The sequence below is a fragment of the Canis lupus genome, chromosome 16 (assembly GCF_048164855.1).
Source record: "Canis lupus baileyi chromosome 16, mCanLup2.hap1, whole genome shotgun sequence".
Taxonomy (NCBI): Eukaryota; Metazoa; Chordata; class Mammalia; order Carnivora; family Canidae; genus Canis; species Canis lupus.
Genome location: NC_132853.1, coordinates 3,292,900 through 3,317,582, shown reverse-complemented (window position 1 = coordinate 3,317,582; position 24,683 = coordinate 3,292,900). Strand labels below are relative to the sequence as shown.

Sequence of the window (24,683 nt, the reverse complement as noted above, 5' to 3'; positions counted from 1 at the left end):
CTAACATCTTGTGCTTTTTCACTTTCTTCATTGGAGAGAAAACACAAGTGTTTTAAGTGGTTGGGAAGAGCTACGGCCTGTGCCTCAGAACAAGCTCAAACAGACTCTGCACAGGAAGTAGACACACCATATGTGAAGAGAGAAGAGTGATGGCCAACAGCAGGGGTTACAAAGGCTGACTGCACACTGATCCTACAGGTTGCAGACTGAGCTAAGATTGCAGAAATAGCACAAATACGGGGTGCCAGGGTGGTTCAATCGGTTAAGCATCCAACTCTTGATGCCAGCTCCGGTCGTGACCTCACAGTTGTACGACCAAGCCCTGCTGTCAGGCTCTGTGTTCATTGGGGAGTCTGCTTGAGACTCTTTCCCTCTGCCCCTTCCCCTGCCCTGTGCTCTCTCTCTCTCAAATAAATAAATCTTAAAAAAAAGAGAGAAAGAGATCAGTACATTTTTAAATAATACGGCACAATTACAAAATAAGAGGCTAAAAGAAGGGAGAGGTGTTTGGGAGATTTGATAGTTCATGTGACAAGGACTACAAAGAATCCAATGTGGGAGAAGAGCACAATAAAAACAACTTGTCCTCGTTTGTTCATTCACTTAATAATTACAACCAAGTCCCAACCAAGAACTTCAGGCACATAACAGCGGAAAATGTTCATCTAGCAATCTGGTCCTCCTATTCTTTCTTTTGAAAACCTAACTTCCAGACAGAACGAAACCTCACATTAGACACTTAATTTCTGGGTAACACAAAGCTTGAGACCGGGAAGAGCCATGGTGTCTGCAGCATGTGAAGCCCTGCACCCCCCTGCTCAAAAATGCCAAATAAAGTCATTTCATTAATAAATGAGGGGCCCACCTTTATCAACACAAATACCAAAACAGGGACAAAGTCATCTGCTCCAGGGACGGAGTCCTCATTGGCCAGACTCAGGAGGTTCATGATGGTGGAGCACATTCGCAGGATGCACTGCACTTTGTCCCGGGGTGTCTTGTAAGCACTTATTGTCCTGATTTCTGACTGTGCAGATGGCCAGGGTGCCTCCCGAAGATAAACCTAAGTGATACCACAGACAGACAAACAGATGTTGAATCTAAGAGCAACTACGTACGGGAAGCCACAACAGCAATCTCCATGTCAGGAAGCAGAAGAGCAAGCTTGGTGCCTTTTCCTTTCTTCAAACCAGACTGCTGTTCTTTCCCCTTCCACTAAGATTAAAGCTTAACTTTTAAACTTTTAAATAATTTGCTTCATATTTTTGAACAAAGCAATCTGGGTATCAATTAACGGGGAAAAGGGCATATGATTACACTCAACCTAGAATTCATAAAATTTTTAAAAAGCTTAACTTTTAAACTTTTAAATAATTTGCTTCATATTTTTGAACAAAGCAACCCAGATATCAATTAATGGGGAAAAGGGCATATGATTACACTCAACCTAGAATTCATAAAGGTTTTAAAAATTATCTTTCTTAAGTAGCTAGAATGGAACTTCTCTATATGTAGTAGCTGATTCTAAAAGCAGAAACAAGCTACTTCTGAAAGAAGAAAATTTAAAAACATGTACAGGGTAGCCCCAGTGGCCCAGCAGTTTAGCGCCGCCTTCAGCCTGGGGCGTGATCCTGGAGACCCGGGATCGAGTCCCACATTGGGCTCCCTGCATGGAGCCTGCTTCTCCCTCTGCCTGTGTCTCTGCCTCTCTCTCTCTCTCTGTCTGTCATGAATAAATAAATAAAATCTTAAAAAAAAAAAATAAATAAAAACATGTACATTTGTTGAAGTAGTACTAGAAATAAGAGATTCAAAAAATAAAAAGATAATTATCAATGTTTCATTAAGGGGACTTTAATAAAACCACCAGAACACTTACATATTTGAAATTTTCCTATTATTTTATAAAAATTGTATGACACTATTTCTCATGTGCATCTGTCATAGTCTGAGTACCAGACTGTATTTAGGGAATGGCTCTTGCCACTGTTATGCACACAGAGATAGTGTGTGTAAACAAGCAAATTAAGTAAACTGGAGATAATGAAATCCCACACACACACAAAAAAATTGTATGACACTAAAAGGTAATTTTGATGTCACATTCAGATTTAATTTCCACCCCTGGAATAGTAGTTGTCACACTCTGTGGAGTGTGACCAAATGGGACTTTTCTGCAGCAACATCAATATAAGTCATCCATAGAGGGGTGCCTGGGTGGCTCAGTCAGCTAAGCGTCTGACTCTTGGTTTCCACTCAGGTCATGATCTCAGGGTTGTGGTTTTGAGCCCTGCATTGGTAGCTTGCTTAAGATTCTCTTTCTCCTTCTGACCCCCCTCCCTACCCCACAATCACGAGCTCTCCCTGAAACAAACAAAACACATCCATGGAGAGCACTGCTATGGGAGGTGGGGCAGGCTATGGACGAGAAGCCCCGCCTGCATGTGGAGGGGCTCTAGGAGCCCTCAGTGCAGCCTCCTCCTCCTCAGCTCCCTAATGAGGTCCTGTTCCATGCCACGGAATTTTAATCCTAGGACCTTTGAGAACTTAGAATTACATCTAATGCAAATTGTGTCTTATAATTTATTATATTGTTTCCCTGAAAAATTGCTAACATCATACAGTATATTGAGCAACTATTATTACCACTTGTGCAATTAATCCTAGATTACCTCTGGTATCTGAAGAGCTCTGTGATTTGCAGTCACTACTTTAGACAATCTCTGAATATGTTCATGAAGAACCCTGAAAACACCCAAAAACACATATGTAAATACATATTTCAGAAAATAAGGCACAGAGTCATAATTGATTTTTTTCAAAACATTTTAAACAATTAGACTTATTTCAAGATACAGATTACAATTATGTTGAGAGTATCTCTTAGCTCTAAGTATTCCATCTTGTCAAAAAAAGTCTCACACTTAGGATCTGCTTAGAAATGCTAAGTGTGCTGAGGGGAGACAAGGAGAGTGGGGAATTCCTTCTATCCTAGCTGAGGACAGCATTCCAAGAGAGAAAGGAGAGGAGCTCTAGTCCAGAAGCCATCTGGACACACTAATTAGTAAAAGAGAGGGATCAAAAGCCAGAAACCAAAGATCACAGAAGCTTAGATAGAGAAGGGACTCTGAGAATACTCAACATCTCTCTCATTTCATAGATGAAAATAATCAGGCTTAAAACAGAGAAGGATTTGCCTAAGGTCTCATAGAGGTTAGGAGCAGGAGCTAAGCCCAGCTTTCCTAGCTTCTACTGTTCCTTCCAGAACACTGTGTTAACTGCCCACTCTATAAAGCCTACAGAAATGCCATAGAGGAGATGGTAGGAATAATCTGCTTCAAAGTTCTTCTTTGCAGTAAATACAGTTTGAATGTCTCTACTCCTTATCCCATTTTTTTCTGAAAAGAAAACAGGTCCCATTTGGTGAAGTAAGTACAGAAGCCTGGGTGTACCTCTGAGATTATGAACCAGTGGGAGAGTCAGGCTCGAATAATCTTAACCTATTCACAGAACACACACGTAATATCTTAGCATTTACATGAAAGAAACCTTCTATAGGGGGCACCTGGGTGGCTAGCGGTTTAGTGCCGCCTTCAGCCCAGAGTGTGATCCTAGAGACCCAGGATCAAGTCCCACATCGGGCTCCCTGCATGGAGCCTGCTTCTCCCTCTGCCTGTGTCTTTGCCTCTCTCTCTCTATCTCTCACAAATAAATAAAATCTTAAAAAAAAAAAAAAAAGAAGAAGAAAAAAGAAACCTTCTATAAACCACTCATGACTCACCCTGAGGTCCTATCATACGGACCCCGAAAGCTGCTGGCACAGTAAGCCAGTGGTGTTACTGCTGGGGAGCACAGCAGCCACCTCAACATGCTTAGGGCAGAAACAAGGTTGTAAAGCAGTGCTCAAGAAAATGCAAAAAAGGAAAAATGAAAATACAAAATTATCCCTAGCCTTGTTACTCAAAATATAACCCTTGTTACCACTCTAGGTATTTTTTTCAGGATTAATTTTTTTTAGGATTACTTTTTTAAATCAGCTTTATTGAGACATAATTCATGCACCATACATTTCCAGATATTTTCTGATATTCAAATGTAGAGCTTTTCATTCCTAATAAATAGATAATGAACATACAGAAGTCAAGCACTGTGCCTGATACTGGGGGAGTGGTGAATAAAAGTATTATGTTCCTGCTCTCATGGAGACAATGATCCAGTGGAGAAGAGAAGCATCACCAGATGACCACATATAGCAGTGATCAAGAAGGGGGTGATTCTGCCCCTCGACATTCTGGTTCTCACAGCTGGTGGGGTACTACTGACATCTCGTGGGTCCAGACCAGGGATGCTGCTACACATCTCACAAGGCAAACAGCAGCCTCCCACACCAAAGAATTATCTGGTCCAAAATGTCAATAGCAGTAGGCTGAGGAATGACTCTACCAAATGTAAAACCACAACTGTGGCAAGTGCTAAAGAAAGGTACACAGGCCCAGGAGAATCCTGCCAGGGATGTGACCTAGTAGGAAAGGTCAAGGAGGCAGTGCTGCAGTCAAGATCTGAAAGGAGAGGAGAAAAGAGAACAGATGACGCAGAAGAGCAGCAGTGCCTTCCAAAAAGGCCATACCAATGGACACACCCTCTGGCCTAATTCCCCACTTCCCTGAAAACAGGGTGCTAGCCTGCTTTCTGATCCTGCAAAAAACCTAACACATGCTGCCGTTACTGGCACATACTAAGTCTCACACACAGCCTGTGTAAACCATGGGACTGGCTGATGGAGTCCTACGTGGTCAACAAGGACGCAGTAAACATGGGAGTGCTCACTGGTCACGAAGTATGTCCCCATCCTGGTTAGGGTAGAAAGCAAGCTTGAAAATCCGATTCATCACACTCCGTTCAATGGCCAGCTGAGCATCCTGAAGCTGCTCCTCACTCGCATTCTGCCATATGACATCTTGGGCCATCGCACCATAAAGGAACTGCAGAAAATCTTCTACCTGAGCAGTTTTATCATCAGCTGCTGTGAGTTGCTGAAAGTCTCCAATGCAAAATAATAATTTTTTAAATACACTAGCTGAACAATTTTAAAAAGGAAATCATAGAAATCATTTTATTAACTAGTTATGTAGATATTACACTCTTAAAGCCAAAAGTATCTGGGTATGGTTTATTTCAGGGGAATATGTGGCCAAATCGTTAAAATCAGGAGAAAGGTAAGAAATATGCAAAAGTTTAAGAGCAAGAGGTTTGTTATAAAAATGACATGCTTTAAAAAAAATAAAAAATAAAAATAAAAATGACATGCTTTGACTAATGTACAGACTTGCTGAATCACTATACTATACACCAAAACTAATATAACACTGTACATTCAATTATAATGGAATTTTAAAAATAAATATAAAAAATGAAAGTAAAATTTTTTAATGATATACTTTATTTTTAAATATGAGAAAAAATTTGTGGATCCAAAACTTTAACCAATTTTCCCAATTTTGTATAAACTGTAGGTATTTGATCCACGATAAAAATGCAATTCACTGGTTTAACATCAAAGTTTAATTATTAAGACTCCATAAAACACCTGGGCACTTAAGGGACTTAGACATACAAGTCATCATACCAGCAAAACAAAAATTTCCAAATCTCCCCACTAATACTTGGCTGAAGAGGTGTTTAATCTAAGGGTCTATAGTTACCATGAATGAATTCTCTAATTTTCTTTTCTTTGCTCTCAAGCAGCAATCTCACACAGACAGTGGTGAAGTATCGATTGGCCACCTCTTTGTCCCGTAAGACCCTCTGCAGTAGCCTTTCCAGGTGAGCCTGTGTGGTCTGCAGTCCTTGCCGACAGCGAGTGAGATAAGCAATATAGGGGGCCCTTTTCCTAGAAGGAAATAGCTTTGTAAGGATATCACATACATACAGTGCACACTTTATTGGCAACTAAGAGTCCTAATTTTTCTTTTAAAAAAATATGACCTCACAGACTTTGATTTTATAAATTAGCCATGTCAGGCTGAGACAACTGTCTTGAGGACTGATTACACATGCTGCCAGCTCCAGAAACAGAACCATTCTGCACGTTAGTACAGAGTAACACCTACTGGGCTGAACACTTAGCTACCTAAACTCACAAAATGTTACTAAGACCCTTGGCATTGTTGATCTATTTTATATCGGCCTACAGTCTCCATGCTGGTAGGACCTCATACTTTATAGGAAATTGATTGCTACAGAAGACTAAAATAACAACAAAATACAGATTAATATACCAGTAGATCATTAAATATATCATTGGTTATTCGCTTATAGTCTAATTGTAACAATCGTCAGAACGCCCATTCCCTAAGCCTTGGGGGCCTCTTTATCTCCCAAGAATCTCAATTCGTTCTTCTTCTGAACTGTTAGCATAGGGCTGGCAGCAAAGAGAGGGCAGCAATTTTTAGGCCTACTCCTGCTTCCCTACTCCAGGGAAGTAATTTTTCCAGTCACTCGCAAGAAAAGGGGAAGGATATTCTAGTTATCCTGGCCTCACCTCTGCTAACACTGCTTCTGTGCAAAGCTGAAGGAAACGACATTTCTCCGTTAGTGAGAGTTGCTCATTTACAACTACATTTCCAGATAAACACAAAAATGTGTTCCTCAGAAATCTACATCCAGGTAACATGGCCCAGCATGGGCCAGCATATAGTAAACCTAGATTCACTTGTGAAATAAAGACAGAGAAGATTCTTGTAGCCAGGTGAAAAGTGAAGAAAGCTGAGGCAATTACCTGTAGTCCTCCGCAATAGAGGCCAGCAGTTTCCTACAAGTTCTGTTATCAAAGCGGCACACACAGCGCATCGTTTCTTGAAGTTGAGCCATTAAATTCTTATCTTGTAAATTAATTGCTTCAGCTATTTGAACTTTTAAGAAGCACACAATTTCATTGTCTAAACCAGAGGGAGAGAGGGGAGGGAGGAGGATTTGTTATTGTCAGGGATTTCCACTGTATGCCATCCCTCAGCCTCTGGGATGTTAGTTCTGTTCTACCACAGATCGGCAGAACTAAGCCGCATTGTCACTCTCAATTAGAGAACACTTTAATGAAGTATCAGGAATTGAAGTGCCCTTACCTGAGGCTCATACAAATATATTAATGGAACCAAGTGGAACTGCTATAAAGCTTACATAAGGTTGAATACAGGCAGTTTCACATGGCTCATCCCAAACATACAGGAAAAACTTACCCTCCGGGTCTGTATGGTCCGGTAAACCATTCCTTGTTGAATGGGTTAGCACTGGGAAAGCAACAGAATCCGCAGAGCAAAGAGCAAGCCTCAGTTTCTTTTTTGCATCTCTGAAGGAGAAGGAGTCAAAAGTACATTAATCTCTCTATGCAGATGCAGCCTGTTTATGAACACTCACTATATAAATCAAGATGCTACCTCAGGACCCAAATGTTTCAAGCGGTCATAAATAAAAGATAGTATTTTTTTTTAAGATTTTATTTTTTATTCATGAGAGACACAGAGACATAGGCAGAGGCTCCACAGGGAGCCTGATGCGGGACTCGATCCTAGGACCCCAGGATCATTTGCCCTAAGCCAAAGGCAGATGTTCAACTACTGAGCCACCCGGGCATCCCAATAAGAGATAATTTTTAATTTACTGACATCTCAAAAGAACAGGCTTTCTAATTACCCAAGGAACAAGGCCACAGAAATGCTCTGGGCAGGGATCAATCTGCAAAGTCACCAGAATCAGTCCAACAACAAACTCTTTTGGACCCTGTAACATGTACTGAGTCCCACAATGGGCACTATGAGGAGAATGAGGAAACGGTATTTATAGCAGGGTGAGCAGGGGCCACAGAGGTCACCAGAACCATCCCACCACCCAAACCAAGAATGCCTTCCACCACATCTCTTGAGAAAGGTTGATCCCACCACAGGACAAGCTCACCACTTGATAAGATCTTTCTATTGCTCTACTGCTTGAAACGGCAGCTTACTCTGCCACCCATTCAGTTTTCCCTGGCAGTTCTCACATGGCTGGGGAGCTTGGTGTGGGCAAAGGCACTGTCACCTGTGTCCTTTAAATACCTTACATGCCCCCTGTGAGCACAGGTGGTGGTTGTTTTTTCACACCTGAATTAAAGCCTTTGATATATGGCATCCAGAGTGAAGCAGTCTTCTCAGGAAATAGAGTTTTGTTCTTATCTTTCTACTTTATACATTTACTCAGTGGCCCAAAAAATCATTTGACATGAAGTGAACGCAGTGGTGATGAGAAGCCCAAACCCACAAATTCGAAATCTTATCAAAAAAATACCTGTATGAGAAAGCAGAATCCTGAGGGTGGGCCGCCTGGCTCGCAGAATCCGGGAGATCATCAGCCGAGATGTTCTGTAGTGTTTCCTCACGGGGAGAGTCATGTGCACTTTCACCGTCACCCATGACCTCTACACAAACCCACCCCCCAAGAGAGGACAGAAGCAGATTAACTTGGAGGAGTCTAGCACTAGAAGGTGTTCAGAGCTACTCAACCATAAATTAGCACTGTGCTTTACCGTCAGAGTTCTTCAAAAATGAAAGAAAAAAAGTTCACTTAAACAAAATTGAGAGAGCAGTTGGTGAGAAGAGGACTTATATTTTGTATGCCAATCATAATCCAAGAAATGAAAGTCTGTGGCTTAACAGATAATGCTTTAATCAGAATCCCTGAACCACAGAACTAAGAGGGGCCTCAAAAATCATTTCACATAACACCTTCATTTTACAGGCATGGAATCCTACCCAATGAGAAAACAGCTTGCTATACGGTGCTCAGCTACCTGGTGGCGAAGGTGAAATGCGCACTCAGGACTCATCTCTTTCCTAGAGCTTTGCCCACTGCCCAGTGATGAGCTGGGACCAACTCACAAAAGCAGCCACAACAGATCTGGGGCTCCTGCAGTTGTTTTTATGTTTTTAATTAACCAATTTAGAGAATATACTCATGTATAAAATCAAAAGGAGGGCAGCCCCGGTGGTGCAGCGGTTTAGCGCTGCCTGCAGCCCGGGGTGTGATCCTGGAGACCCGGGATCGAGTCCCACATCGGGCTTCCTGCATGGAGCCTGCTTCTCCCTCTGCCTGTGTCTCTGCCTCTCTCTCTCGCTCTCTCTGAATGAATAAATAAATAAATCTTAAAAAAAAAACAAAAAACAAACTCTGCCTCTTTAAAAAAAAATCAAAAGGAATAAAAATTCATTAGTATAATAAAGATACTGTGCTTATGAGGGCAACTATCTTTATTAGGAGAGAACTTCAAATGCTTCAGAAAAAAAAGAAAAAATATGCAGATAAAATGTAGCAAAATGTTAACAACTAATGAATTCCAGGTAGAAGGAAAATGGACCTTAACCGTACTATTCTTTCAACTCTTTTGTTATTTTAAACTTTTTAAAATAGTAAATGTGGGAAACTCTCCTCTACTCCTACTCACTCTTAGGCTCCCTACTAAGTTCTCCTTGAGCTGATGTCCATTACCAGTTTGTCAGAGACTCTTCTAGGGACACTCTGGGCACATACAAGCATAAACACATGCATTTTACAATTTATGTCTCTATGTACTTTTCTTTCCTGTTACTTTACCTTGGGGATTGTACCATATTTCTCTAACAGCTATTCAAAGTAACTATTAAAAAACTACTTTTTACTCAGATCACCTTTTTCAAAAAAAAAAAAAAAAAAAAAAATCACCTTTTTCACTGGGACCAAAGTGAGTACACTTGACCTGTGAACAACACAGGTCTGAAATGTAAGGGTCCACTTATATGTGGATTTTTTCTTTTTCTTTCTTTCTTTTTTAAAAGATTTTATTTTTAAGTAATTTCTACACTCCACATGGGGCTCAAATTCACAACCCCAAGATCAAGAATCACAAGCTCTCCTGACTGGGCTGACCAGGCACTCCTACGTGGATTGTTTTCAATAAATATATACAGTACTGTGAGTGCATTTTCTCTTATGATTTTCTTAACAACATTGTCTTTTCTCTAGCTTACTTTATTGTAGAACACAGTATGTAATACATAAAACATACAAATTATGTCTTAACTGTTTGTTGTTAAGGTTTCTAGTCAACGGTAGGCTATCAGTCATTAAGTTTTGGGGGAGTCAAAAGTCACATATTAATTTTTAGCTATGCAGGAGGTTGGTGCCTCTAACCCCCTTACCCCCCACATCCCTCACAGTGTTCAGAGTCAACTGTATTCAAATCTTTATCATGATTGTCACCTGCACTTTCATAGTTTGCCATTGCTCCTTCACTGGGGCTGGTTCGCTTAATGGCATTCCTGTATTTGTCCAGAATATCCTCAGCGACCTGAGCTTGTGCACTGAGTCTAGGGCTGGGATCATCTGTAGGGAAAAGGAGAGTGAGAGAATTAGCTCCCCTTGGTTGGTAGCAATTCTGATGTTAGTACGACACCAGTAGCATAATCCAAAAGGCGGATTAGGAGGTAAGACTTAAAAAGAGCACATATCTCAATGTTAAGAGGCACCATGCAGCTGCCTGCTTATCCCATTTCTAAGTCTGAGAGCCTTACTGAAGCACAAATTGGGTGGATTAGCTCCACTTTCTCATCATTGTCAAAATTCTGCATGACAATGTTGAGAAGTTCAGTGCAGACTACATGAATGATGGGTTTCTAAAGTGCTTCCACTCAAGTTACTGCTGTTATTAGCAAACATACTAACAGAACTTCCAACAATGCATCTTCATATACAGATTTTATATTCAGACATCTCCATGCTGAAGCAGGGGGAAAGTATCAAATTTAGAATTATGCCCTTTTAAAAAATAAAAAACTTCCTTCCTCCATCCTTCCTGTATGACTCTCTCTCTACACATTTGAAAACTTCAGATATCAACACTGTCTTACTGAATGAATCTCACCACGACAGTGCAGCTGCCAGAAGAGTGTACTTTTGTGCCTGCAATAGTGTCTGAGGCACTTCTAGAGAATCTAGCCACTGTTGGAAAGTGCTAGAATTGTACCCAGGGTACATGGAGAAAAAGCTTATCACCATCACAGATGCAGCATTGTTTACTGTCAGGACCATTATCCTGTCAGCAAAATCAGCACGTCAAAATGTGTTCCTGGCATCTAAGATGGCAGAGTCATCAATTAACAGTCATCAAGACAGAGAACTGCTACATATCTATGGAACAAAATAAAGTTCTATAGTGAAATGCAAACTCCTGAGATAGATCTAAATCAAGTAGGTAACCATAAATATCCACGTTATAGTAGAATCCCATTTTTCAGAAAGTCTAAAAACACATTAAAAAAATCACTAAGTTTTATATGTGTGTGTGTGTGTGTGTGTGTGTGTGTGTGTTAAGAGAAGCTAATAATAATAACAGCTATTATTTATTGAGCACTTACCACGTGCCAGGAACTGTGCTAAGCACTTTATATGAATGATCTCAATTAATCATTACAACAACCCTATAGGGAGGTACTTTTATTACCTCCATTTTATGGAAGAGGAAATCAGGTATAGGGAGCTCATGGCTCATGGGCTCTTCTGTTTCCATGGGAAAAAAAATTTAGTATCCACGTCTCTGTAAAATTGCAGTAAACTGTAGAGAAACAGGATTACCAAACTAATCTTTCTGCTATAATGGTATTTGAATGCACGAAAAGAGTCCTAATAAAATCTGATCTTCTTCAAAATGTAAACTGATAAAACTCTTATCATTACAAAATCTTTCTTTGGAGGGGAAATACTTTTTTGCTATTGGTTTTGAGTGCTGGCTTGAGCGTTCTGAAAAATGGACAATAAAATTTGGCAAACCATAGGGAAAGCCATAATGTTGCTTATAACATTTATTTCTATGCCATTCTTAAGAATTTCATCCCAGGAAAGTAATGAAAACAAATAAAATATGCTACATATAAGAAGCTGTGAGCAATATTTTCACAGTAAAAAACTGGATACAATTTAAGTATCCAAAAGCAAGAGAACATCCACAATACTGTAAAATCATATGACAGATTATCTGTAAGTCAATACAAATTATTAAAACCAACTGTGTCTGGGAGAAACTGGAGAGAGTTTACAAAATAACATTTACTAAAAGAAAAATACAAAACTACACAATACTCTGATCTAATCATTAAAAAGGCATGTACAAATATGGAAAGACTGGGAAAGAATATGAAAAAAAAAGATAGTTTGGGTGACTCATTATGGACAGACCATTAAGAAATTTACTTTCATAACCTTTAAAAGTTGATTTAATGATTAATCTTCAACAGGCCATTAATTAGGACTGGGCAGAAATTTCTACACTAGTTGGCAAGCTAAACTGCATGAATCAAACACAAAGAAAACGAAATACTTTATGAAAAAAACTTATACTTAGCTTCTAGATTAGGCACCAAGAACCAAGAAAAATGTTTGCCTAAAGACACAAGCAAAACAATCTGTAACTTCTCCAGTTATTAATTCAACATTTTCAAGACATGAGATTTCATTAAGAGTATTTCACTCCATAAACACTGGGGGTGGTCTAACATTAGGAACATGGAAAGAAAACATAAATATGTTTCTAACTCTTCTCAGACTGTAGACTCCTCAAGAATAGGGGCCATGTGATTTGGCTCAATACCCACAACACTTAGCACAGTGCCTGGCATGGGTCAGATGTTCAACAAGGATCTGCGGGTTGAGTAAGATAGGCTTGACCGCTCTCCACAGGGAACCCTGGCCTGGACACACAGCTTCTGCTTTTCAAAGCCCTTCATTCCAGGAGAGTCACTGCACCAGATAAAGCAGGGATGTATGCTAGAGACCGTGGAAATACATCCAGATACATGGAACCAGAGACCAGAATAACATGCATTAAAATGGGATTCTACCTGTACTACACTGAGCTCTTGAGGAGGATGTCCTTTGGAAACCTGTATCATCTTTTAATAAAAATCTTCATTTTAACTTAGTAGGATAACATACTTGAAAATCAAGATAAGAAAAAAAGAGGTGAGAAATTAATTTCCATTTAGATGCTCTACAGCCATCAGAAACAATACAAAGCTATCAAACTCAAGGCTGGGTCAATTAACACTACTTCTCGAACTCATTCCTTTTAGGGTGCTCACTCATAATGTGCCAAACAGAAGCTGCAAAAACACAAATACTGTGTAAGGTAAGAACCCAATCCCTAGTTGTATTTTCCTTGGGTCAGATAGCAATGTTAAAATGATTCAAGCTGCAAAAAACCGGTAAAGCTTATAAATTTATGATATTGTTTGAACACTTTATCACAAAAAAAGAAAATGATTAGGTAGAACAGAATTTCATTGTGATCCTGAATAATCAAGAACTATAGATGGGAATAAATTTAGAATTCTATGATCAACATTAGAGAAAGCTATTTGATCAATGATCCAAAGATGGGGCATGCATCACACTAAAACCATCATCACCTTTTCCTAAAAGGCCCTGTGTGGCATCGTCCCACTGGGATGTTGCACTGTAGGGTATGCCTGGAGGCTCAGCACCAGGGGCCTCATCATAAACAGAAGTTATGATAATGAGGATGAGGATGATGGTGGCGGTCTGCAGAAGAGCACACTGAAGTTCACTGCGGCAAACCAACTGGAAGCCACAGAGCCATGAAGAACACACTCCCCACCGCACACACACAGACACACTCTGCTAAAAAGGCAGCGCTTATGGCGCCCAAGAAACAGTGCTATGAAATATGTGCTCTGGGAATGAAGGAGCCAGGAAGTCCACGGTCTACAAACCTGTGAGTGTTGAGAATCTGTCAGGCCCCACATCATCTTTGTCTTTTTCTTGTTTTTCTTTCTTTCTAAATGGTATAGGAGCTGGAAATTAAATAAAGTCAGTAGTGTGACACATAACATACTGCACTACTTGGAAGACAGCAGTCATTTTGGAGTATTAACTGGTGTGCCAACATTTCTAAGTGAAAGGAAGGTGAAAAGTTTAAAAGCTAAAAAATCCCGAGTGTCAACTGATAATCATTCTTAAAACAGCATTGAAGATTCTTAAAGAAGCTTTCAGAATCTGCTTTGGGGTCATCTGTTACAGGAAGAAATCCAAACCACTGCTTCTTAACCTCTGCTCGAAAACAACATTCAAAGCTCTGAGCCTCAATCTCTCCTCATCAAGGGGGCTTGAGTGCGGCTGAAAGCAGTGCTCCTCAGCTCCTGAGCGCCACGGTGCTGAGAAGAGGACTTCGGAAGAACTCCCTAGCCTTAATCCTGGATGATCTCTCCTTGCAGGAAGAGCCACTTTTGCCAACTCAAATCTCAATATCTACTGCTACAATGCCAGCCTATTCACCAAAAAAAAAAAAAAAAAAAAAAAAAAAAAAAGAGCAAACAATTTTATACAACTGCCTTCCAAAATAAACAATTATTAATATTCAAGATATAGATATTCTCAACAAACATAAACGTAAAAGGTTTATTAAGTTTACTCCAGGAATGTAAAGGATGAATTCTCAATGTTTAATTACCAATAGCATCCCTTTTTCCTGCAGTAATTATCAGCAATACAAATATCAAAAGTCCTATGTTTAACCTGAATTGTACATGATTTTTAAACATGACCTGCCTGACTTCCATTTATGAAACCACTACTACTCCCTGCAAAGAACAAGAACTTTCATTTCTAAAGGTCTGCCTTTAGCATTCACCTGAGTGATTCCATTTTCTACACCCTCAAAACAGCTAGAAACTCAGGCCCGGCAAGCCTCACAGAGGAGCTGAGATACTGGCTCTCTGAAAGAGATTTGGGGGCTTTGCTTCTTGTTGCTAATATAATTCTACGATTTTATAAAATTACCTTTGGGCATGGCAGAAACAAAACGTTTTCTCCACCAAGGTCTGTTCCTGTCTGATTTTTCATCATCGCTATCTTTGCGTTCTTCAGTCTGTAGAAAAAGTTTGATGCTTTATTTGGAGTTGGACAGCAGGATAAATTACTATGAAAAGGATTTCAGTTTGTCTGTGAAATACAAAAACCACTCTTGTTTGTCTTAAAAGCAAAACTATTCTTATTGCTGTATAGGCAATTTCTGAAACATGGAAGTGTACCTTTTAAGCACCAGACTTGATTGGCTTGAGAGCAAGTGCTATCTTACTACTGTTAGTAAATCAAAACCTTAATACAGAGCCTAGCATAGAGTAGGCACTCAATAAATACTTATGGAAGGAGTAAGTGCAATGCACATGAAGTCTAGGGGGTTAGCAGAGACGACAACAGTAGTAGTAATAATAAAATTAAGAATGGGGTGTGTGCCAAATACTGAGCATAAGGATATTTATTTCATTTAAACTTCACAATAGCCTTAGGAGATAAACACTACTATTAATTCCTTTTTATAGATGAGAAATAAAGGGCTAAAAAAAGTTATCACCCTATCCTCCCCAAAGTTATATAGCCTGCATGTGGCATAGCTGAGACTCAAACCCAGATCCAAGCAACTTCAAAGTTCATGTTTCGATCACCAATTATAATGAGTTGAGATCACATGTCAAACAGCCCATAGTTCCTTTACTAGCTTATCAAGTGACATTAGACAAATCACTTAATTTCTCATCTCAGAAGGGAACTGTGAAGTTTAAATGAAATTAGATATAAAACTGCTTGGAGAAAAGTTCAGTGTCATAAAAATGCAAAATATATTACTACAAAACCAAAACCGTACAAGTTTCCCAAGTTGTGGACAAACTACACTGACAGATCATCTTTAATCATGACTACTGTCCATCCTTACTCTTAGATTTATATATACTGTGTTAACTTCAGATATTAAGAGAACCAGGCAGATAGAACACTAAAGCTGACCACAATTAGCAAAATTCTTCTAGATGGCCTGTGTCCCATACCTCTCCTCTTGAGGAGTCCTTACTCGGGGATGAAGATGATGAATGAGGTGCAGCCACCAAAGAAGTAGCACCAATGGCTGCAGCTGGAGGGAGTTCTCGCTCTTCGTTCCCTGGGCGACGGTTCCAGCTGGGATCACTCATAGGTCGCCGGACAGATGATACTATATCAGAGCTCCTGCTGCGAACTAATCTCTCAGGGTATGAATGCCTTTGCTTGAATGCCTCCATTTCAGCTGGAGTTAAAACATGGGAACCAAAGTTTGGCAACCTGGCCTCATTTCCTCCCACAGCTCCTTCCAGAATTGGGGGATCTGGTGGTGGATGTGATGGCCTGGCATAGTGAACCTTTGGCCTTACCACAGCAGAAGCCCCTAGAACACAGGAAAAAAAATGTTAGCAACTGAGATACAACTGATCCAACAATGGCATAAACAAAGGGTTTTGGTTCTGTTCTTCTGCCCAGGGTAAGAGTCAAAAAGCTGATTTGACTAGTTTACCTTCATGTGAAGACAGTGGATCAAACATGGCAAGTAGAGACTCTGATTGAGAAGGAGGAGAGGTCAGCTGGTGGGCGCCTAAAACAAACGGGCAAACTGTAAGACTAAATCAGAACTGTCATCAATAAGAGTTTCTACACAATGAAAAAGGTTCTAGCATTCTTCCACAGTTTTCCTTTCCTTTTTTTTTTTTAAAGGTTTATGGGATCCCTGGATGGCTCAGCGGTTTGGCGCCTGCCTTTGGCCCAGGGCGTGATCCTGGAGACCTGGGATCAAGTCCCACATCAGGCTCCCTGTGTGGAGCCTGCTTCTCCCTCTGTCTGTGTCTGCCTCTCTCTCTGTGTGTCTCTCATGAATAAATAAATAAAACCTTTAAAAAAAATAAAGGTTTATTATTTGAGAAAGAGAGAGAGAGAGAGCACACAGTGGGGAACAGGGAGGGGGAGACAGAATCTCAAGCAGATTCCCTGCTGAGCCCAGAGTCTGATGACATGGAGCTGAATCTCAGGACCCTGAGAACATGACCTGAGCAGAAATCAAGAGTCAGAAGAAGCTCAACCAACCCAGGCATTTCCACAGCTTTCCTTTTCTGATCAACAGAACTTGAGGGGTATAGCAGAAAAAAAGAGAACCTAATAAATACCATATTCTGATTACTTCAAATTCATGGTATGTTTTTATCTACATACAGGGATTTTAATGACATTTAAGTGGTCTAGCATCCACATGTTAATTACATTTAAGACCAAACTGTAGGGATCCCTGGGTGGCGCAGGGGTTTGGCGCCTGCCTTTGGCCCAGGGCGCGATCCTGGAGACCCGGGATCGAATCCCACGTCGGGCTCCCGGTGCATGGAGCCTGCTTCTCCCTCTGCCTGTGTCTCTGCCTCTCTCTCTTTCTCTCTCTGTGACTATCATAAATAAATAAACATTAAAAAAAATTAAAAAAAAAAAAAAAAAAGACCAAACTGTATTATAGTTAATGCAAAGAGTAGAGTCAATAGATGTAAATTATCAAAATTTTCAGAATGTCACAACTGCCCTTCCTTCCACCTATAAAAATAAGGGTAAAAACTAATATTAATAAGGGCAATATTACCTAGAAGGAGTATAAATAGAAAGTTGTGAAATCTGAAATTCTTATACAGCTCTCAGAAAATGACAATAAATTGACAATAGATAAAAATGACAATAAATAAAAGTACTCTTTAAAAGCCCGGTGGCTCAGCGGTTTAGTGCCGCCTTCAGCCCAGGGCGTGATCCTGGAGTCCTGGGATCGAGTCCCACGTCGGGCTCCCTGCATGGAGCCTGCTTCTCCCTCTGCCTGTGTCTCTGCCTCTCTCTCTCTCTCTCTGTGTCTCTCATGAATAAATAGATAAAATCTTAAAAAAAAAAGTTTCTTTAAAAAAAAAAAAGTACTCCTTAAAAAAATGAATAATATTACATTATACCACAAAACAGACTTGAACTATTCTCAGCTACGGAGTTCATATGACTCCTCTAAGCATGTCCACACAACCAAAATCAGAAATATCAAAACAGATAAGTATGCAGAGGCTAAAACTTTCAAATATATAAAAGAAATTGTTCCCCTAGGGGTGCTTGGGTGGTTTAGCCCACCAAGTTGGTGAAGCATCCAACTCTTGATTTTGGCTCAGGTCATGATCTCAGGGCTGAGATCGAGCCCTACTTAAGATTCTCTCTCTCTCCTTCTCCCTTTGCCTCTCCCCAGCCTCTCCACACACAACCCCACTAGGACTATCTCTCTAAAAACAATTTAAAAAATAAAAAATTAAAGTAACTCTAAACTTTTTGAGTCTGAGCTCTTTAATGCTAATGATGACTACTCTGATTTTATGGTTTTTGATTTTTCTTTTGTTCTAGGTTTTATATTTACCTTCCTCTATTAAAATTATAAAAATAGTATATTATTATGAAAGACAGCTTAGAATATCTGTTCTAAAATTTTGGTCTTGGGCAGCCCTGGTGGCTCAGCGGTTTAATGTGGCCTTCAGCCCAGGGCCTGATCCTGGAGACCTGGGATTGAGTCCCACGTCGGGCTCACTGCATGGAGCCTGCTTCTCCCTATGCCTGTGTCTCTGCCTCTCTCTCTCTCTCTCAGGAATAAATAAATACAATATTTTTAAAAAAATAAAATAAAATTTTGGTCTTGGGCAGCCCGGGTGGCTCAGCGGTTTAGCGCCGCCTTCAGCCCAGGGCCTGATCCTGGAGACCCAGGATCAAGTCCCACATTGAGCTCCCTGCATGGAGTCTGCTTTTCCTTCTACCTGTGTCTCTGCCTCTCTCTCTCTCATGAATAAATAAATAAAAATTAAAAAAAAAAAAGAAAAACAGAAAGTGAGGTTGCATCTCCTTTAAAAAAATAAATAAAATAAAAGTTTGATCTTAGGACACTTTTACATTCTTAAAAATTATTGCCCCAAAGGACCATTATGTTGGTTTTATCTATTGATATTTACCATATCATAAATTGAGCTGAAAACAAATATATATTTATATATTAACTCATTTAAACATATCTGTTAAATGGTAATACAAATAACCCATTTAAATGAAAAAATAAGTATTTTCCAAAAAAGAATAGTAACATCTAGTAGATGACACTGTTTTACATTTTTTCAAATTCTCTTTAAGGTATGGCCTAATAGAATCCAGCTGGATTCTCATATGAACTTCTGCTTTCTATCTGTTGCAATACATATTTTGATTGAAGTATATAAAGCTGGCCTCACACAGATATGCAGTTGGACAAGGGAAGATATTTTAATAGCCTTCTCAAATAATTGTGGACATTCTTCTATGATATGACACCAAATCTTGACTAGTAGTTATGTATAGGTTAGCTACAATCTGGAATCTGAAACCAGATCAATGAACTTTTTATACTGTTACAATACAATTAATTGGTCTGTTTTCCAATATCATGCATTGATCACCAGGAAAATGCTGTCCAATTAGATCCTCCACATGTTGACACATTTCAATATATAATACCAAAAAATCACATTCTTAATACCGCCAATCTCAACAGAAAAGTCTTTAAATATCAGAAAGCTGTCAAGCTCATGAAGGTGGATACGAGTTTTCCAAAATTCTCATTTTTTATCTGAAAGCCTGAGTTTTATCACTGACAACAAACTCCTCTGCCAGTTGTTTTCCTTGAAGTGATAGGCTCACTTTGTTAATTTTTAAGCAATGCCTGCCAAATACCCAAATATGAAGAACTACAGTTTGTCGTTCTTTCAAGTAAAAGTGTGTCATGAAAAACAAACAAGAGAAGAAACACCTAGTTAAGCTCACAACTCCAAAAACCATTTAAATGCTTTTCCTGACTACAGGAGAAATGTATTAGGGGTATTTCCTATTTCTTCAGAATTTTAAACAGATGTGTGTATACTCAGGGTTGAGACATAATTAAATAATTTTTACTGCAACATGAAAGATATTCATAAGTAAAACTCTTTTTTACTGCATGAGAATATAGTGACTGCTAACAGTTCAGTACCACTACTTTGCTTCATGCTAAAGTCTACCCCAGGAAATTTAGTCACCTTTGCTTGTGCACCATCAGTGCAAATGTCAATACAGTGAAAAGGACAATAACCTTTTACTATTACGAAAATATCTAGACCTCACTACCCCCCATCCCTCAAAAGAGTCTTAAGGTCCCTTAGTAGTCCATGGAAACTATACCTTGGAAAATTGCTTTTTTAGAGCAGTGGTTCTCAAATAGGGCTATTTTGTCCCCCAAGTATCATTTGGCAATATGCAGAGACATTTTTGGTTGTCACAACTGCAGGGAAAGAAGGGGGGTGCCGTGTTCCTGGTAGAGGCCAGAGATGCCACTAAATATCCTCTAATGCACAGAACACGTCTTCATAACAAAGAACTACTTGGCCCAAAATGTCAATAGTGTTGAGGATGAGAAACCCTGGTTTAGAAACAAACTTTTTTTTATAAAGAAAAAGTATCTAAAACCCTAGTTCTCGGTACATAAAACCATGGCTAGTATTTTGGTATTTCTTTCTTGTGCTTTCTCTATGGTACGTTTTTTAATGCTTTATTATCTTATACATGAAATTCTTTAGGATAAGTTTTCCAAGAGATACTATGTTCTAGTATTTCTAGAGTTTCAATTTATTTCATATGTTTTAAAGGATTTTAAAAAACAGACACAAAAAAACAAACCAAACCAACAAAAATCAGCCACATAAATTATGAATGGGTGCATCAAAATTCACTTAGCAATTCTATTTGTTCAATTCTTAGATTGCTTCTCATTTTCTGCAATATAAATGTTATGAAGAACATCAATATAAATGCTACAAAGAACATAAGATTTTCTGTATACATGGAACTATTTCCTGATGAATGATTCCTAAACTGGACTAACTGAACCAAATTTAGCTTGTGAATTTTTTTTTTTTAAGTAGACTCCACACCCAGTGTGGAGCCCAGTGAGTGGCTTAAACTCATGACCCTGAGATCAAGACCTGGGCTGAGACCAAGAGTCAGACGCTTAACTGACTGAGCCAGTCAACCCCAACCCGCTTTATGAATTTTCAAGGCTTTATATACGTACTGTCAAATCATGCTCCAAAGTGCTATATCAACTGATATCACCAGCAAACATGTGAATGTGATCATTTTTAAGTCATTTTAAGTCATTCTATTTCCCTTCTTACCATGAGTTACTTCATCCATGTCTGGACTAGTGACAGAATCTTTACCCCCAAAATCAGAACTGCACTCAGATCTCAAGTCTTCAATCTTATTGGGAATATCCTCGGAGGTTGCACTTATGCCTTTAAAATGAATAAGTAAATACAGTAAAAAATCAATAGCAAGAAGAATGGAATAACCACATAAAAAGTATATGAAGTTTGGAGAAATGTAAATATTCTCAAAATTTTTATGTCCCAGTGTTATACAAGTGAGATGTCTGGTATCACAACCTTTACTGCCTAATAAATATGCTTACCTTGATTTTACAACATAAGCACAAGTATCATATGGTATCTAAATACAGTAGTAGAGGCCACCAAGAACAGATAGAATTAGAGAGGGAACACACACAGTTTGCCAATGACCTCAACAAGCTCTATAAAGCCACACGTTAAGTTCTCATAGATTTAAGGTCCCACAGAAATAATTTTGTTTCTTAGAAATTTCTCAACTCTTAAATAAAACATATCTCTCTGTTATCAACTTTATAAATGGAGAGGTAGGAATACACCTTGCAATCCTTATTCCTTAAAACAAGACAGACATACCCGACACAACACTGAGGCCTGGTGTGCTGGGACGGGAACTGACCTCCCTGACATCCGTATCATCAGATGTGCTACCTAGTCCAGAACAGCTCTCCAGCTCTTGTAGACGCTCCTCCTGCTTTAGATCCGGGGCCTCTAAACAGAAGACACAGGTGCCACATTAGTGATTCAGTTAGCGTGCTGCAGTTTCAGCTTGTGACACCCACATGAGGAAAGCTACCAGAGCATGAATGAAATCATTGTAAACAGATTTCTAAGTCTGGGCCAGTTAGCAAAGCTGGTTAGACTGAACGCTAAAGAAGCTGAGGTTGTGATTTTTATCCCAAAATAGGTCAGTCTGTTGTGCAAAGGTGAAAACTCTGCCCATAGAATACTAATCTCATAAAACACATTGTTGGTTAACAAGTAAACTCAATAAGAGAATACAAAAATAGCTTAACATTAAGCCGAACATTTCCTAAAAAATAACTCCAATGGGCACTCAATAGATAGTAAGTTAATCCTACTGTCTCCTTATGTAACGGTCAGCACATCTGAGTGCATTAACGTTACAAAACATATATCAGAATCACTTAATTATTCTTGAGCCAAGTAGATCAGATTAGAATATAATTCAGACATACAGTTACTTAAATTTGCATTCTGATAGTTGACATTTAATTGAAAGCAAATTTTATAGTCAGAAAAAAAAGTAGAAATGCAATATATAAGAAAAGAAAAAGTACAAAACACTTTGTTATAGATTTATAATAATCCTGCACAAAATAATTCTCAGAACTCCAGAATCTCAATTTCATTACATTTCAAAAATACATTAGCTATCTTTTAGAGGGTCAAGTTCTTCCTGGGATGAATATAGGCATGCTTACCACACATCCAACCGTTTAGGGCTCAAGTTATATTGCTATTCCTATGTTATGATGAGTTAGTGGGAGATACCAAACACAGTGTCCCACCAGAGCTCTGCTGAGTTGCTAACAAATGCTTACAAATAACTGAACACAGAGTCAAGAAAGCACCTGCCATCTTAGCCCATGCCATCCCAAACTGTTTTTTCTTGATGGACAGAAAACGCCCTAACCTACCTGTCCGTCTGAAATTCTTAGTAATATGGTTGCATCACACTTGACAAAACGTACATAACATATAAATTAAGATACATTTAAAACTTCCGTGAGGGATCCCTGGGTGGCGCAGCGGTTTGGCGCCTGCCTTTGGCCCAGCGCGCGATCCTGGAGACCCGGGATCGAATGCCACGTCAGGCTCCCAGTGCATGGAGCCTGCTTCTCCCTCTGCCTATGTCTCTGCCTCTCTCTCTCTCTCTCTCTGTGTGACTATCATAAAAAAATAAAAAAATAAAATCTTTTAAAAAAATAAAAATAAAAAAAATAAAAAAATAAAAAATAAAAATAAAACTTCCGTGAAAATCAAAAAGCAAACAATGGTGGCATACTAACCTGAGTCACTTGGCAATACCTCTACACTCCAAGCTTCGCTTGTTGTCTCTGATATGGTAGAACCAGTGCAGGGGTCAAGAAGCACTGACCCCGAACCTGGCAGGCATAGTAAACTGCCTAACATGTTTTCTGCTGCTGCACCTGTATAACCAGTGGGGAGCAAAAGGTTAATGAAGATCCTGATGGAAAGAGCAGTGATAATGGAGAAGAGCCAAATACTAAAGTAATCTCTACCCACAAGAAGGAAGCCAAGGTAAGTAATTTCAATCAATAGCACCATTAAAAACACAAATTTCCCACTTTGGTCATAATCACACAAGCTCCTTTTTCTTAGTTTCCTCCTAGTCACCTAGGACTCTCCATAGAGAAAACACATCATTAGGTCAAGTCATTTCAATTAGCTTTCATCTTGGTTTTATAGCACACTTTCATATGTGTTCCTAAATATCTAAAATACATAGTATTTACAGGGATTAAAAACACTCAGAGACACTTAACCACATAAAGTTATACTGGCCAAATATGTTTTCTTTTGGCACATTAGCCACATATTTAGAGCAATAAAATATGCTTGCAGGAGAGACACCTGGGTGGCTCAGTAGTTGAGTATCTGCCATCAGCTCGGGCCATGATCCCAGAGTTTCCTGAGAGGAGCCTGCCTCTCCCTCTGCTTCTCTCTCTGTGTGTCTCTCATGAATAAATAAATAAAATCTTAAAGAAAAAAATATTTGCAGGAAAAAAACACCTCTCTGTAGCATGCATTCAACTGCAAATACAGCTCAATGCTCAAACAGAACATTCTGCTAACTACTTTGGCACCTGAAACAAAGTAATGCAAAATCTATTAAGAAATCTATTTACACTACTTAAAAATACAAATAGAAAGGATTAAACATTATTATACATCTGTGTTAAAGACACTCAAGCTCAGAATGCTTCGCAACATCGGATTACCCCTAGCAAAAGAACAATTCTACTGTGGTGCATAAAAAAACTTTTGGCAAAAAGTTACTGCTGACAGTTACCTTTTAAAGATATATCATAAAATAATTACAAATAAAATAATGTCTGGAACTTGCCTAACACATAACAAGGGGACAGGTAAAAAGGCTAGTTGGTGGGAGAAGAGATGGGACAAAACCAGCCACATATGTACATGCAAGAGTTGAAGCTGAATGACAGGTACACAGAGTTCACTTTTCTCCTTGTATTTGCATGAAATATTCCATGATTTAAAGAGAAAATGAAGATGCTGCTTATAAGACTTTATGAAATCTTCCAGAACTTATAGCACAGTATCCTAAAGGGGGTGAATTTTAAAGTATGTAAACTATAGTTCAATAAACTTGATATATATATAAAAAAAGAAAAAAACTAGTCACTCTTTGGAACTGAATTAATCCCTCCAGAAGTAAATTCATTTTTTTAAAAGTAGGCTCTACACCCCACATGGGGCTTCAACTCACAATCCCCAGATCAAGAGTCACACGGTCTACTGACTAAGCCAGCCAAGTGCCCCACTAATTTCAATTTT

At 39.1% G+C, this 24,683-nt stretch overlaps 1 protein-coding gene across 4 annotated transcripts in view; it reads right to left on the bottom strand.

Annotated features, from left to right (window-relative positions):
- GAPVD1 (GTPase activating protein and VPS9 domains 1) overlaps positions 1–24,683 on the bottom strand; it is an 83,533-nt gene that overhangs the window by 4,367 nt on the left and 54,483 nt on the right. For 2 of the 4 annotated variants that reach the window (XM_072777921.1, XM_072777922.1), the window contains exons 11-25: positions 23,150–23,290; positions 21,693–21,827; positions 21,105–21,224; positions 16,400–16,477; positions 15,903–16,273; positions 14,857–14,944; positions 13,791–13,871; positions 10,267–10,389; positions 8,320–8,449; positions 7,236–7,345; positions 6,779–6,938; positions 5,703–5,890; positions 4,828–5,041; positions 2,673–2,745; positions 866–1,063 (exon numbers count right to left, since the gene is read on the bottom strand). In XM_072777921.1, the coding sequence (XP_072634022.1) occupies positions 866–1,063; positions 2,673–2,745; positions 4,828–5,041; positions 5,703–5,890; positions 6,779–6,938; positions 7,236–7,345; positions 8,320–8,449; positions 10,267–10,389; positions 13,791–13,871; positions 14,857–14,944; positions 15,903–16,273; positions 16,400–16,477; positions 21,105–21,224; positions 21,693–21,827; positions 23,150–23,290 (2,210 nt within the window). The remainder of the gene's footprint in view (positions 1–865; positions 1,064–2,672; positions 2,746–4,827; positions 5,042–5,702; positions 5,891–6,778; positions 6,939–7,235; positions 7,346–8,319; positions 8,450–10,266; positions 10,390–13,790; positions 13,872–14,856; positions 14,945–15,902; positions 16,274–16,399; positions 16,478–21,104; positions 21,225–21,692; positions 21,828–23,149; positions 23,291–24,683) is intronic. The other 2 variants (XM_072777923.1, XM_072777924.1) reach the window with 1 other exon arrangement.